The 16,850-nt window shown below is 36.8% G+C and overlaps 1 protein-coding gene across 1 annotated transcript; it reads right to left on the reverse strand.

The window, feature by feature from the left end:
• Window positions 1–4,195: 4,195 nt before the first annotated feature.
• On the reverse strand, window positions 4,196–5,903 carry LOC139141527 (lipoxygenase homology domain-containing protein 1-like). The gene is made up of 4 exons (XM_070711120.1): window positions 5,787–5,903; window positions 5,102–5,262; window positions 4,523–4,626; window positions 4,196–4,221 (listed from the first exon to the last, which is right to left on the reverse strand). Exons 1-4 carry the CDS (start codon window positions 5,901–5,903, stop codon window positions 4,196–4,198), a joined length of 408 nt encoding a protein of 135 aa, XP_070567221.1.
• Window positions 5,904–16,850: the final 10,947 nt, after the last annotated feature.

The following is a 16,850-nucleotide window of genomic DNA, read 5'->3' on the forward strand; positions in this document are numbered from 1 at the left end:
ATAGGGTAAAAGCCTGCAACAGAGACGCAAAGATTAATTGCGTTAGTATCAAAACAGATGATCTTACAATAAGCTAATAGAATGTTCTCTCTTAGGCGATAAAGACCGGAAATAATATTAAAGGTACCAAATGCTACGTTTTGTCGATCTGCACATTCATTTGAGTTTTTTTACTATCACAATAATATCCATTGTGGTTGATCAAGGACCACACGCGAAGTCATTGTACTCCTCTTCTAAAATGTGGCGAAGTTTCAGTGTTATTGTCTGTAAGTACAATTTCTTCCAAATAAGTTAAATGACAGTTGATAAGATTTATCCAGCGATTGATGTAGTAATGTAATGTGTATGTCTTAAAAAGTTCACATTGCCATGGTATGTGAATGAAATCATTTCTTCGTTAGAAAGATACCTATAGTAAAATTCGTAAGTAAGTGAAAATTCTTAATATAGTATTTCATCGTAAAAGATATGTTAATTTAACAGGGTATTTAAATTCTCATCACGTCTTAATTGTTTCGCGCTTCAAATTTCAATAAGTCCTCCTGAGTTTTAAACTATGAATTCGATTACAGACATTTCATATGAGTATCTTATTAATTACACAAACAAGCTGGAGATAACTTACATGCATTGCTTACTGAAAAGGGGCGACATGAAATATTCAGTGTACAATAAGTAAAACTTGATATCTGAATGACCAACCCAATCAGCATATTTGGTCAAAAATGAACAATATGTAACGCTCTTGCTATGTCATTTGAGCAAATGTTGGCCAATTCAGGGTCGAATTAAATATGACACATACTACATCATTAAAGGATGATATTTCATTGTCAAATTTTAACTGAGGTCACTCAACGTTCTCACTATAAGGACAACTTTGAAAGTGACCTTACAAGACCAACATAAATGCAACAGCAATTACAACACAGTCGGGGTTTCTCCTTTTAGGGTGCAAGGAACAAGCAAACTGCCTTGGAACATTTAGTTTTTGTTTGGCCATCTTCCGAAAATGGGTCTTCGTTCGGAAAATCGCCTGATGTATTGGCAACTAATGTTTTGCTGCTTCGAGATTGGAAAAGCTGCGTATCTTTGAATGAAGTGTCCATGGACAATATTGTCTAGTAAGCTTGAATGTCTCAAAGGAAAATTTAACGAAATACAATTTCATTATATGCTTTACAAAAATTGGTTAGGCTCGAGACATAGCTCTAACAGAAAGTCATTTTGACCGCTTTCCTACCACCACTGATAAAGGTTTGTTTCTTCAGAAATCACATTGGATGCCTCTTATGTATTGTTGCAAAAAGGCAAATAGTTCAAATTGTGACGTTAAACTCAGATAGGGGTAGTCACAAAAGCGTTGAAACGTATCTTCCTTGCTCTGAATTTAAGGTAGAATGTGCCTCGAAAGTGAAAGACTTCAACTTTTGCTCAATTTTTTTCTTAAGGAATCTTTCAACCATCCTCTCTCAAAATCAAGAATAAATATTAGAGGCCACCGTGCACATTTTGGTACCAGGGAAACAAGTAACCCAAGATTTGCCGATATTTAAAAGTCAAAATAACCGCCATCCCTGTGTTAGCTCGATGGAGAAAAAATAAAATTTTCGATTTTCTAAAACCTAAGCAAGTGAAAAGTTTTCTAACACTTAGAGCTTTAAAATGAACCCCAATAAGTGGTGTATTCGAAAAGAATTATAAAAGTTTAAGAGTCTAAATATCTGTCCCGAGGTGTATTCTACCTTAAACGATAGTCCATTTATTCTTTTACTTTTTCAAGAGTTACTGGCTGCGCATATGCTAGGCCCTAGGCAATGTTGTTGATTGCTTAGTGTTTTCCAATATGAGCAGACAATCTCGTGGATAAACTTAATTAGCGTTTAAATCGAGAAAAAGAGTTCTGTATTACTGTTTGCACCAATCTAGATCGTAAAAACTGATAAAAAGTAAAACAAACTACATGTATGAAATCAAAAGTCTCGAAACTTGAGCCAACCATATCCTCTCAAAAGAGTTTGAACCTGTTGTTGCTGCCAAAATGAGACCTGCAGCCTCAGGGAAACGCGAATATCAAATAGAAAATCAGCATCCATTGATAGGTACAGTAGCATAATGTTAAGAGCAAACTCAGTCGATCTTACAACATGCCTGAGTATTGCTAAGGCTAATGCATAAATTTCAACCGGAAATCGTGCAGCGTGCTCGCTACAGAGAGGAAAATAGATTTTTGGAAGGTTCAGCAAAACGCTTGTCACGTGATTATAATGCAAATAATGACTGTGCAATGTGCACGGTCGGATTTCCCAATACAAGGGCTTTCAGAAAATATATACTTTATTGGGGTTTGGGATTTCTATGACTGAGAAAAAAAAATCTGAAAGTGTCTATAAGGTATCTAGCTACCTTAAAGAAGAACTCTCAGTGATTGTGCTGAGTAATTTCGAAACAATTCTGAGAGACCATGACATACACCGCCTCTAATTCTTCCAGCGAAGAAATACATTTCTTTGATAGAAACCTTTTTTGGTCGAAATTCGCTCTACTCCTAAACATGCAGGGTAAAGCTTACTTTTCTAATATCTTAATGTCAAACCGTCTTCTGTTGTTCACAATTTAGTGTACTATGGCAACACTATTTTTATTATTTCTTACAGTACAAAAATATCGAATATCTGAGTGAAATTTAAATTTCCGTTTTCATATGAATATACTCATCAAATTTAATATCAATTAGCGAAATTCCTGCCATTAAAAACAACATATAAATTAAATTCCCTTCTAAATCAGACTAGACATAATTGGCATTTTAACTTTTCCCTTCATAGAAACTCGCCTGGTAGGGATTATAACACATCCACTAATACTCCTGTTCTCCGTGTTTATATTAAAATGTTAGATCAGTCCAAATGCTTTTGACGTCTTTCACGAAACGCGTACATGATTGGATAAATGGCTGTTCTCACCATTTGTAATGACCTCTAGGCTTCTGTACTGGTCAGGCATTAATCTTAGACGTCATGATGCCAGCATGTATAAATAAGTTTTAAACTGCAAAAGTGCAGTTACGGTACTACGAAGTTTTGTTTTAGACGCCATGGCAAATTCCTTCGCAGTGGGTTCTCAAGGCCTCGGCCTCTGGCGTCTATACACACAAGCTAGTCTGCACTGCGTGACAGGACTATAGTACAGCTACAGCGTAGTCATACCCGAGCACTCTTGCACTCATACCGGCCGTAGGGCTAATAGCTGACCATCGGGCATGGTTGATACTGTGACAGAAAATTACTTTAAGTAAATACTAGTAGTAACCTCCGTGGGGTTTTTTTTCGGTCAGGTGTACGTAAATCCACGGATGAAGTAAGTTATTTTCTACCTCTTTCATAGATAGTCGCTTGCTACGATCATGGAACCAAGAGCGGAGCCAGTACCGCCATGCTATACCGCAAGCATTGTGGAATATCTTGGTCACAACATTCTCACCGTGTTTCTAATGTCGTTACAAAAAGCTTAGCTAGATCTGCATACCTTCCCCTGTGTGATGAACTTTATCGTTATATTTGTAGGGAAATTTGTGACACCAACAAATTTTTCTTGCTTCATTCGGAATCGTAGCCATCTTACAAAGAGTAATCTTAATTCATTGCCCACGTGTTGGGACCGTCAATCTTATGTGATAGTCATTCCCTGGTTTCCAATTAATATAAATGTGTGCGTAAACAAGAAAAGTAAACTGATTAATTTTTAATCGACTTGGCGCGTTTGGCCGATATGCCAAAACCAACCATAGCCACCACGTATAAATCTGTGTGGGGAAAATTGTCATGAATAAAAGAAATACGCGCATGTAAAAGTAGTATTATATCAATTACTCTACAAACCTTAAATGGTTCAAGAAGGAGCATTGACTCAATCAATGACATAGTGCATGAAGCGAGCCAATCCTTAGATTTCTCTTTTCCCCACGCCATGCTGTACATGATAACAAAAACAGCAGAAGTTGTCGTCACTAGAAAAACACCTGACCAGGCAATGTAAATACACCACCAAGGTAGCATGTATGCAGCTCTGTTTTCACCCAAAGCAGTCAGGTCAAGTGGCGTGTAGCTCCCAGGTCCATAAACAGCTCGTTTTGTTGATCTCCAACTGAAAACCTTGCGAAAAACTCTTTTTAAGCATTTTCCCATGATGGTTACACGATGGCATCGACGACTCTTCCTGAATATTGTAATGATGATCACATTCACTGGAACTACAATTAGTCCACTGACCATACCAATGTAGATTTGTTGCAGAGAAAACTGAATTGGACCAAATCTAACCATTGTGTAAGATGTTTTTTCAGTTTCAGTATCAGTTTTGTAGAACATTGCATTTGAAATCAAATAGGCAAATAGTATTGACAGGCAACACGCTAATCTCTGAACCCGTGTAAATATACTGCGTGTTGGCCTAAGGAAAAGGGAAAACCACAAATGGTCATCTGTTAGGCTTTTCTGACGTTTAGCACCAAACGTACTGAAGAAGTCGATCAGATTCTCTTTCCCTGATACAGGTAGTACTCGGTCGATCTTCCCATCGTCTTTGTCAACTGCCAACCAGCGGTTGCAAAGGAAGGTATAGCTGTAGTTGAAGAAAACACAATTAAACCTGTCACATTAAAAGGATAATAAGAAGAACCGATTTTTCGTCTGAATTTGATGTAATGCAATTAAGCAGACTTTTTCAGAATCTTTTAAATCTTTTATTTCTCCAAAAGGGCTTCGCAAGAGGGGACCTTCACGGCTTCTGGACAAAGAATAACATACTCGAGTACTTCACATGAAAACCAGAAAAGGAATTTTACGGTTACAAGGGAGACAAGTGAAGTAAAGCACCATATACGAGACGTCAAGGTAAGATTAGATATTCTTTAGAATGGATTTCGGATCAGAGATTCATAAAAAACCAACAAGAAAACAAATAAACACAGCTAGCTATTTCAGAAATACGCCATAAATTTGCATTCGCCACCTATAAAAATTACCACCGATTGTGTTACTGAACGAGGAAGGGCGTTCCATTTTTACGTTCGTCAAGAGAAATGATTTAATCTTACCTTGCTTTGCTGTGAATGTCAGTAACAGTGATCCGATTAAGGAACCATGATGCATCAGCACCAAGTCCAGACGAGTCGTGCCAGACATGCAGATACAAAAGTTTACCAAGATTCTCAGGAACATGTAATAGAAAATGATGGACACTTCCACCTGAAAAGACCTAGAAATAGTAAACAGGCATAGACAAAATAAAAAATAGTGTTACTTGTTAATTGCATTTGTCTTCAACAGTAAACGTTTTTTTGTTCTTCATAAATGTACTATACGACAAAATATACCTCGACATGAATTGGAAAAAACAGCTGATTTTCCTAAAGTAGTAACACTCAAATTTAGAATTGACTTTGAACTGACTGTCCAGGATTGTACCCATTTAGCATTGCTAATTATATATTTGAACCATTGAATCATGAAAGGTATATCCTGTATTGTAACTGAAAAAGTAAGTAAGAAAAGTGTTGTTCTTACTGTAAACATATATGTAGATGTGATAAGATATGTAAATGTACACTAGTACTGATTACAAGCCTACTTACAACTATTTATTTTAGGATGCAGAAATATTTTGGTAAAAATATATTAATTTATAAATTATCCTAGAGCAGAAACAGTCTTCACAACATTTGTTCCATAAGATCAACAAAAAGAAGTATCAGTAAATGTACTTTTTCGGTTCCTAAATACCTTTCCAGTCTCATCTTTCATTTGTCTGATACCAGTATCACTATTTTCTCCAACGATTCTAAAACAGATATTCGATCTTGTGCCGGATCCGCTTTTAAATCCAGTAGACACTGTCATGTGGTATACGATATTGTCACCTGGACGATTATCAATCAATGGTGTCGCACTCCACTGGGAAAGAAACAAATAATCATTTCCCTTCAATATGAAACGAAGTACAAGTACAGAATAAAAGAATAAATCACCTGTAGATTAGTTTGCGCTGTTACAGTCTGCGATGCAAGTAGATAGATGGTTAAACTCTAGTCTTATACGATTTCTCTTGCGCTGTTCTCTAGTAAGAAGCACTCATGAGGCTAAAGGGCATACATAAAATTCCCTAACCGTAAATAAAGAAATATGGCTCTTCTGGGGGGTATCGCTCACAGCAAAACATATCAACCAATCGCAACGCAGAGAAATCGAAAGGAGTATTATAATAGAAACGTTTTTTCTCGTTTTAACTAACGGTATTTTATTCGAAATATCCTTCATGCATGTGAAGAATACTATTTTTAATTCCGTTATCTTGTCATTTATCATTAATTTTAAGTTCACCAAAACACAAAAGGGCAATGTCTTCGCAATTAAATGACTAGTTACATATGATATGTCTAATAACCAATTTAAAAAGCATTTACACAAGATAATGACACAAGCGAAAAGATAATTTTAAAATTTAAACATTTATCCTTACTTTAAGTATGTCATCCATGTCCTTCCGTCGCAAGTACACAAGCAAAACAAAATACACACCAAGGATCGCAAATACAGTGGCAATGACCAATGGGTTGTCATGCAGCGCGGAGTAGGACAATTCATCCCAAGGTATAGTATTTACAGGCACGAAGAATGAGTCGACTCCAAAGTTTGTCAAGTGATTGCAGTGGCACACCGTTTCTTCTGGTAGTGACATAGGATCCACCTAATTTCAAAATTTAAATGTAATTTTCAAATTCATAAAGGGAAACATGTAGCTATCTTATCTGTTTGAATATGATGGCTTTTAAAGTAGTTCACGCCCCGAAATTGAAGGTCTTAAACTTTCCCACAAAAAATATTTTAAATAAACTTTCAACCTTTCTCTTTTAAACTAAGAATAACAATCGGCTGCCATATTGCAAAATTAGGCACCGTAGAAACAAATTACCCAATAGTTAACGATATATGAAATTCAAAATGGCAGCCATTCCTGTGTAATCTCTATGGGGGGAAAGAATTATCGATGATCACAAAACTAGGCCGCTGAAAATTTATTTTACCCTATAAGCTTCAAAAAGAGCCCCCACAAGAGGTAGGCCAATACAATATTGTAAAAAGTTGAGAATCTGACTGTCTGTCCGCAAGGCGCATTCTACCTTCACCCTAATTACAAAACATGATGCTAAATGTGCACAGCATAGGTCACAGCAATTGGATCTGCTCCAAAAAATGCCGGTAAAACAATGATTACAACCTACCCTGCACCCTGTATCACTCCATCTGTTGGTTTCTTCATTCCAGTGCTGGCAAGACGAGGTATGCATCTGGAATGCGTATGGAAGAGAAGGGCGTCCTATTATTGGATGTCCACTCACATCTGTTCACGATAAAATGCAAGAGGTTTAGAAATGGATGATTTTGTTCTCGATTTCATTAACACTCTAAGATTTTTGTCTGTAACGGGCATGGTGTGAATCTGTCATTGTCGAACAACTTTACATAAAAAAGTTAATGTTAATTTATTATAAAATATCGTAGCAAATGAATTCATTGAATAACATAATAAACCCAATAATCGGTAAACGAACTATTTTATTCATTGTATTGTAGTGTTTTGTATTGTATTACATTGCATTGTATCGTATTTCATTGGACTAGAATGAATAACATTGGATTGGATTGGATTGGATTGGATTGTATCGTCTTGTATCGTCTTGTCCTGTCTTGTCTTGTCTTGTCTTGTCTTGTATCGTATTGTATTGTATTGTATTGTATTGTATTGTATTGTATTGTATTGTATTGTATTGTATTGTATTGTATTGTATTGCATTGTATTGTATTTTTTTGTATTGTATTGTATTGAATTGTATTGTATTGTATTTTATTGTATTGTATTGTATTGTATTGTATTGTATTGTATTGTATTGTATTCTATTGTATTGTATTGTATCGTTATGTACAACTGTACCGTTTCGCAGTGCATTGCACTGACGTGCACTGCATTGCATTGCGTTGGGTTGGATTGCATTATGATTATCATGGCCTTGCATTGCACGGTATCGTATTGCGCTATTCTAAATCGTGATAACAACAGTAACAATAAATTCTTTCTGGTACTTCTTGTGGCATTTGTTTAACAGAGACACTGAAAAGTTGCAGATTAACAGCCAATGCTACATAGACCATCACATAATTTCAAGGCAATAGTCTGTCTTTTCTTAATGATAAGGTATTCTACCATTCTCGCTATGCCAGCGTGTAATCGAAAATGTCTCGAATTTTCAAACAGAGTGAAAGTCCAAACAGACCTGTTTTGTTTATTGGTCATGCCTTGTGCAGAATAGTCCCTATGTTTTTCTAAAACAATTGCACAATGTCAAAATGATCCTGAAAATATTTATGTAAGATAACGTTGATTGAACGAACCTAAGTTTTCTAGATATAAAAGGACTTAGATTAACTTTATATATTTTACACGTTTGAATTGAGTTATTATGACCATCAAAGAATCTAACATTTACCAGTCACCTAAAGTGACCCCAACACTAAGTTTTCGTAGTCAGGACCAGACAAGATACCACTCTTCGTTTATAGGTATCCTTTTATTGGTCTCTTGACAGTGACTGACTTCACTTTGTCTGTTTGTTTCATTTTGAGTGATACTTGTTTCAGTCATTGGCAATGACCTGAAGTTAACTTGGACCTGAGTTCTTGGATCTGAGTTGACAGATCATTTCATGCTGTTTTGGCAATATTTAGATGTGTGTGGTCTTCCGTTGCTATCTCAGATTTTCCATGTACTTGATAAAAACGTATACTGAGTCATTCATTACGTTGTGCAGATTACAAAACTACTTAAAACGTATAATTTTTCAGACGGAGAACACTTCGCCTCCACTCCATCAATACACCTAGACAGAGTCATTTAAATTTCAGGGAGACACCCAAGCCGCTTGACAGTGGTGGACCACGCAGATGGTTTCACTTCCGAGATATTGTTACCATTTGAAGAATCATGAGTAAACTTATGCTGAATTATGAAGTACCTCTCGCCTGTATAGGATTAAGCGCCATAGTATTGTCCAGTGATAAAAATCTTTCAAAAAACAGTGAAGAGGAAAAAATTCAATGCCCAGCCATGCCTCGGTACAATGCAGTTACAATGTTATACCAGAGTTGACAATGGCTATGCGCACTTCGAACAGCTATTGACCGAGGAAAATGAAAGCTTCTTTGCTCGACACCATTCCCAATCTCGTGTAATTATTATTTGGTGTCACTGATCGTGAGTGTAAAGGTTAAGTCTGGCGATTTTTTTTGCAAATCACAGATACAAACTGAGATAAAATACCGATGCTTCACGATATGACCAAAAAACTGAAGTTTTGCATGAACTGAGTGTCGCAAATAAGCTGGTCCACAGTAGGCAAAACTGTGGCTAATGTTTCGAGTCAAATTATCATGCAATGTTAGTATAGAAGAAGAACTTTGACTTACTCAATGATTTGTATTCTGCAACCTGTATATGATATGTTCCTAATCTTCTGAGATAGTCGGCGGGTAAAAATACTTCGTATGTGATGGCATTCAAAGCAATTGTTTCATATGCTCGTTGGTTCCTTCTAATAACAACTGGTTGTTGAACTTGTGTGGTGTCCGGCTGCTCCCATATTGATTGCAATGACGTCTCCGATGTCTCAAAGAATAAGTCAGCAGGTACAACCATTCTAATGTCAAAGTTATCTGTAGTTGGCTTTATTCTATGACGGATGGTAATGGTATATGTCTCATTTGATTGTTTGGAAGCCGACAGAAATATTCTGATGTTCGCGCCTTCATTCGCAACAACAAATTCATAGTTTATGGGTATTTCGATCGTGTCATTGAAGGTGGAAACATCGGGTACTCGGAAGGACTCAGAGATATTACCCTGCCTGATACCTGCTATCTTGTATGTGAAATCACCTGAGGTGTTCTGCTGGGGGATAACTGTGGCGTTATGACTGTATAGTTCCACTGATATGACGCTGCTGTCGATCTGTGATTGAGTATCCCATAAGAATGGATTGTAGACATATTCAATGACCTAAATTGAACACAGAAATAAATTTTAACACGGAACTAAGGATATAAATATTGCTTTTTACCATTAATGAGTGCAGGCAATGTAAATACAGAAATAGAGATCTGAATGTTTTGTTCAGTGGACGATAATATTTTCCATTTCCACAATCATGTCTGTTTTATCATTTATCTTGACATATTTAAGGAGGTACGCTACCATTCCATGTTGGGACATTCTTGAAGTTGACTTTTCTGAAATAATCTTTATGTGTACATTGCAAAGATATAAAAAAAATATGGGGTACCCATGCAAATTTTTTGAAAAAACACATGCCAATTGACAGAAAACCACTAAATCTCCCATTTTGCGAAATTTGCACTTACCAGCAGAATCTTTTATTTTATCACAAACGATTAACAGATCCCAGTGTGCATACCACATTTTTGCATTGTCAGGACAGCTGAATTAGGACAATCAACTAATATTTGTGATGTCTTGTCTAAAAAAATTAAATATTAGACCCTAAATTTATCATTCACTGTAAAATTAATCTTTTTAAAAAATATAAACTTCATGTAAATGCACAAAATAATTTTCAAAATGTTAAAAAGTACAGCAATATCTATCAAACAGACAGTGTTCTTTGATTTAGAAGCAAAAAAGTTGGGGTCACCACGCAAATTTTCTTACTAAACAGCAAAAAGTGACGAAAAAGGTGAATTTTGTTAGACCTGAGATTTGACCCCCTAGCTTACTGATATTATGTCAGAGCTACAATTGTTAATTATTCTCTACTGATCTTTCAAAATAAAAATAACTGTCGATTTTTCTGTGCAAAATATAATTTCGGTTGTTTTGATTCATAAAAAATTCTGAAAGAAATATAAGGTCACTAGCATGATTTTTTGCCATTTTGTCCTGTTATTCACGCTCACCAGGTTAGGTAGTCTAAAAGGAACATGTACATCTTCTGGACAAAAGAGGGCGCTCTCCTTTATAGAATGGTAGCGTACTACCTTAACTTTATTAAATAGGGGTTGTTATATGTTTGGTAGATATAGCGCCGTAATCAATCATGTGTCAGATTCTGATGGGTTGCGCAGCAACAAGTCAAAACCAGATATGAGCTGAAAATGCTCACCTGTATCAGTATATATTGCAGTTGTCTGTAAAATTAAACTTTTGCCACGTTTGCCATGTTTGCAACATGAAAGTATTATGATCAACATCATGAACAATATTCACCACATATTAATGCCAAAGGTCACTCAATATCAAAATATGTAATAAGCTAAAATAAAGATACTAAATTTCTTTGACTGCTGTCATTTGGATTTCGAGCAGGAAAGAAACATGAAGTACAGTTTAAATCAGGTGAAAACACCTTCCAGCAGCTTTCAATAAAATCACTGTAGTTCATCAATTCATTGACAGGACACTTGTTAATATTTCTAAGTATAGGCCAGATATCTGTCACCTTCACATATGTAGCAAATGTAATCAGATCTGGTACAGTAATTTTGACTCATGAAACATTCAGCAACCATGATACTATGTTTGTTGTGTAACGATACATTTGCTGAGAATGGCTCTCTCTAGGTGACTTGATGCCTTTCCTTGAGAGTTCGAATTCGATCGAGAACTTACTGAATCTTTGACATAAATATCTACGTTCAGTAAATTTGTGGGCGACACCATTTATCTTCTTCTCGTGTTTCTTTCCTGAATTTACGGCTGATGCAATTGATATCGACTACAAGTAAATACATCTGTAACATCTCCATTTCTATTTAAGTTGCGATTCTTTCATATTCGACAAGTAAAAACCAGAACAAAAAGCTAAACCACGAAATAAGGTTCATTGTCACAGCCAAGTGACTGTTTTCATTAAAACTGAAATAATAACATTTGTAATTAAAATGGTATTAATGCAGCTATTTTCTCACCTTCAAATCAACATATGTGTAATTCTCGTTAGGAAACATCGACTTGCTTGAAGGAAGATAGAAGCTTCCACTGTCTCCGTATATCACTTTATTGGACAACTGATCACTAGTGGTCCTTTCAAGTTGAAGAGACACTCCACTACTTGATATGTTGACTGTTTCTTCTCCAGGAACCATCCGCTGAAGAACTCCTGTTGACAAAATATTCAGGGAATTCCACCATTTTGTCAGTCAAACGTTTTACCTGTTTGAAAAAAGACAAAGTGAGTTAACCAATTTTTGCAGATGCAACACTGAACCTCCACATGTTAACCTCTAAATTATTGCGTTTATAATGTATAATATATTCTCTGTTAAGAATGGACGTAGATTCAAACAAATTATAAGTATTAACTAATCTTGAATTATCATTAAGTCAAAATAAGCAATTAGGTCATCCGAACATTCTATTAGAAAATATGGAGTTGACATAAACAATATTTACACTAGGGTCTGAAGCATTCTTCTGGTCTTGTGTTGTATTTTGGTATTCAAAATGCCGTTTGTTTGACTGGTAGAGAGCTCCTAATACTTTCGATGATGATGACACAATATCTAGAAGGAGAAAAAGATCCTTGACAATTAACATAACACACCTTGAAAACACATTGCACAAATATCGCAGTTTTATCGTTGAACTTGCTCTACTCGTGTTGCACTAAACGTCTTGTATTTTCTCCATAAAGACAGTGACAAGATGGAGAATCATTTTAGAATTATGTGGCTGGACAGATTTTTCACCCATTAATGTAATTCGAGCAAAGCATCGGGATGTGTGTGTGAAGTTGATGTCATAATGAAGCGACGCAAAAGACATACAATCCATGGTTGCCATGCCGACAAAGTTCAAGGCTCAAGTATGTTTTTTAAGTTTTTTCCACTATACAATTAAATACAGACTCCAGATAAACATGACAAAATTTTGATTTTAGTCTGGACCCATTACTTAACGACAAAATTCAAAGAATTTAGGGCGCGCTAAAATGAAGTCACTTTTGTCGAATAAAACTTGGTAATCATTTTGTCATGACATGTTTATGGCTAGGACAGTAAATCAAGCATGCCTGGACTGGTTTCAATAAAACTTAAAATACAAAGAAATTCACTTTTTCATCAACGTTTCCATGCGACCCTTTTACCCCTTGCTTTACTTTGACACCTTCCTTTGAAATTGTCCATGAACCACAATTCACTAGGCTTTATGCTTCTTTGTCCATTCTGCAAGTGCATCTCACGAAGGAGACCGTGGTCTTCGAAAGCTCACGCTACAGTAAAACATGTACACTTGATCAATAGTGTGCCCCCTTAACAATATTTGTATCAGTCCAGATCAACACGGCTCTATTTAAACTCATGCTACCCATTTTTCTGGAATTCCTTTCGAATGGATAACATTTATTATGACATTTAATCGTGTATTATCAAGTTTAATTCGCGAGAAGCACGGGCATGACATGTACAACAGTTACAGGGAGTATGGCACAATGCACTCTCTTCAATAGAATTTTATGCATCTATATTTTGTTAAGTTGAGACAGAGATTACTTTCTGTCAGTCAACAATGTTTCATTGAAAAAGCCACTAGTCATTAAAACCTGCAAGAAGCATTTTCAATTTCGTTTTGCAAACAGTAAATGTGCAACTAATTGCTAGAGCACGTACATGCTTATAAAAGAGTTTTGTATATCATTTAAACATGGTAAACACTTGGCCCTCTTGTGATATTTTTGCGATGTAAGCGATTTAGTGTCTATAGGCATAGTTTTGTGGTATACCGTGTTTTCGAATAAAAAAGCAGTGAATACGTCAACTTGGAGAACGAAGCATCATGACGTTCAAATTCTCAACAATAGAAGGATAAGTCCTACTCTTGGATAGTTTAACCTGTCTGAACTCCTATGACTGATATTCATGTGCCAGTCACATGACAATAACATTATAGAAGGTTATGGCCTATTCTGGCATAATTGATCTTGGAACTGTCACATTGCAGTCATGATAAACATGTGATATCCTACTCTCGGATGGTAAATGTTTTTAAATGCCTGGTTCTCACTTGCGTAGCTCCTGAATGATGTGTTCGTAATAAACCAATGGCTGGTAGTCTGACATCTATAATAGCAAGACTTAGATGGCAATTATTGTACCATCTCTGCTCTAAGAACAAATACCTCAAGCATAGTCCCTGAGAGAGTCACTTTCGTTTGTTGCACTTGTAACTTCAGTGATATCTTCTGGTGATTGTACTCTAACAATTCCTTACTGGCTACAACCATGGGCGGTTTTTTTCCTTCCTTGGTAAAGCCATTTATCAGCGCGCAAACATATCAACATAGTCGCCAGTGGCTGTGCCAACGTGTGGCTATGAGGTCATTTTTGAAGTCTCCTAGGACACTGTCCCGCTTTCCATGGTCACTCTCTCACCTTCCATATTGGGCTAGAAATATTTATTCCTCCCCGTTGCACATGTTCAGCAACACTACACAAGCACGACAAAGAACAGCCATAGGTCTCAACATGTAGGCTATATGACCTATCAGGCTTTGTATTTTAGAAGTAAGAATGGATTCACTCTACAGATCATCTACTGAGCTCTACCTGGAGTATACCAAGAGTCCTGTGTTTATAGCCTAATTATGTCTAATATGGCACCCTTTATGTTGTCCCTGATTAGAACAGAGGGTCTATAATCGTATATCTGAAAATCCCACAAAAGGAGCCTATCATTCTAAGACTACCTTACTTTTACCACTTTTGCTTTTGCTTTTACTATTGCAACAACACAAAGTTGTCTCTGCCTTGTTTTTAAACTAGTATCAGCTGCACAAGCATTCGAGTCACCAATAGCTATAGATATATCCTCTCGGGAACAAGCCACATTAGCTCGGATACCTGCATCTTTTAAATCCAATTCATTTTCCATACATACTATTCTTAGTAGAAAAGAAACTGTATTCCATGCAACAAAAGTAGTTCGGTATTAAATATCAGGTTGTCGAATTCCATTCAATAAATATCTTTGTAGAAAAATATCTTATTGCAAGATTAGTGCTGCCGACATAGTTGCCACCAGCGACATTAATCTGGCCTTGTATGCCCGTGTATTTGATTCGCCACTTCTTAGCCGAGTGACATACTTTCTATAAAGGTGACTTATGCAGGTAGTCTAGAGGTTAAGATTGCGAGAATGCGACGTTTAATGGCTATGCGTTCCGTACGCGTAATGTTCTACACAGATTCGGATTATGACTAGACTCTTTTGCCTGGCTTTTCTCGGCAGCAATAACTTGCTAGTCGAGCAAGATTCATGTGTAGCATGTCCGTGTGCCACCGCATTCGGCTAACGATCTATGTAACAGCATACAACCAATACGACAGTCTGCTGAAGTTATTCCTTCCATTTACTCTGTTTTGACTTTTACGCCCATAGGCTTGAAGCAAGTGTGTAGATTAAGACGTACCGACTCATACAGTTGCATTGCTAAAGAACTGTACAGATCGGATGTCAGGTTCTGATATCAGGTTAATAGATTACAGATATAAAAACTTGAAACGATAAAATTGTAATTTGTATTTGAATAACCGTGCAAAGCCACTGGTAAAACAAATGACAATGTTGATTTCAGTCTAGCCTAAATGTGTGTATGCGACGCCTGCTGTAACAATATATGCCAAAAGTAGGGGCTGATATTGGACTTACGAACTGTGACCTGATCATTGATGATATATTTGATTTGTATTTTCTCAAGCGTGCAGTCGGGCTTCCATAAGCGACCGCGTGTTCTGATTGCCGGAGTTTATTAAGAATCTTGTTCAAAGTTAGAACTGACTTCGTTATGCGTATATGTGACCGAGAGCATAGATAAAACACGTAACATGGTGCCAGGAGTGGTGAAACGTCCCAGCAACTGAAGAGACAGTGTCTGGAGCGACAAACGCTCGTCTGTAGTGAAACGCCGACGATCGCGCACATAGGCCTATTGCCATATCACATGCAGGGTGGCCTGACGAGGACAGCTTAACAATAGCGAGCTTTGAAAACGTGAGTAAAATTCTCTCCTGAGCTCTTTAAGATCTCACTAAAGACGGACTTGACGTTCTCTGCACTTGTTGTGCAAACTACGGTGTGGAAGTCGATAAATAGCTTCATATCGCCTGAAAATCAGCCGCATCGAGTTGTATGGTGCAAAAGTAAGGTACCCAAGTGTGATATAGAGCGACTGCCACCCACTAGTAGTCGCATGCTGAAACTGACTGTGTCACGTATCTCTGTGTGGACTATGTGATTGCAGCAGACATGGAACACATCAAAGCGCCACAGATGCTTGATTTCCACACGAAGAATTTGGCAGCAGTGTAAAAGAATGGAAAGCAGAACTATCACCATATGTTGACTTAACCATGGCAGGCAAAGAAGAAAGTCAGAAATGCAAGCTGTTTCTATACCTTATTGGAAGGGAGGGTGGGGAGATACATAGAACAATGAAGTTTGACAGTGAAGAAAAAGATCGCAAGCTTGAAGATCTTGTCAAAGCATTTGACAGTTAATTACTGTAGTCCAAAGAAGAATGGAACTATAGAACGTTACAAATTTTTCAGTCGAAGCGAAGAAGCCAATGAGAATTTGGACGAGTAAGTCACTGTTTAAAGATCTTAGCTGCAACATGCAATTCTAGCTCACTAAAAGATCCATCATCAAAGATAGACTTGTCTGTCGGATTAATGACTCAAGATTGAGAGAAAGGCTTTTACGAGAGGCAGACCTTGATCTTG

Source organism: Ptychodera flava, chromosome 10, assembly GCF_041260155.1.
Source record: "Ptychodera flava strain L36383 chromosome 10, AS_Pfla_20210202, whole genome shotgun sequence".
NCBI classification, from domain to species: domain Eukaryota; kingdom Metazoa; phylum Hemichordata; class Enteropneusta; family Ptychoderidae; genus Ptychodera; species Ptychodera flava.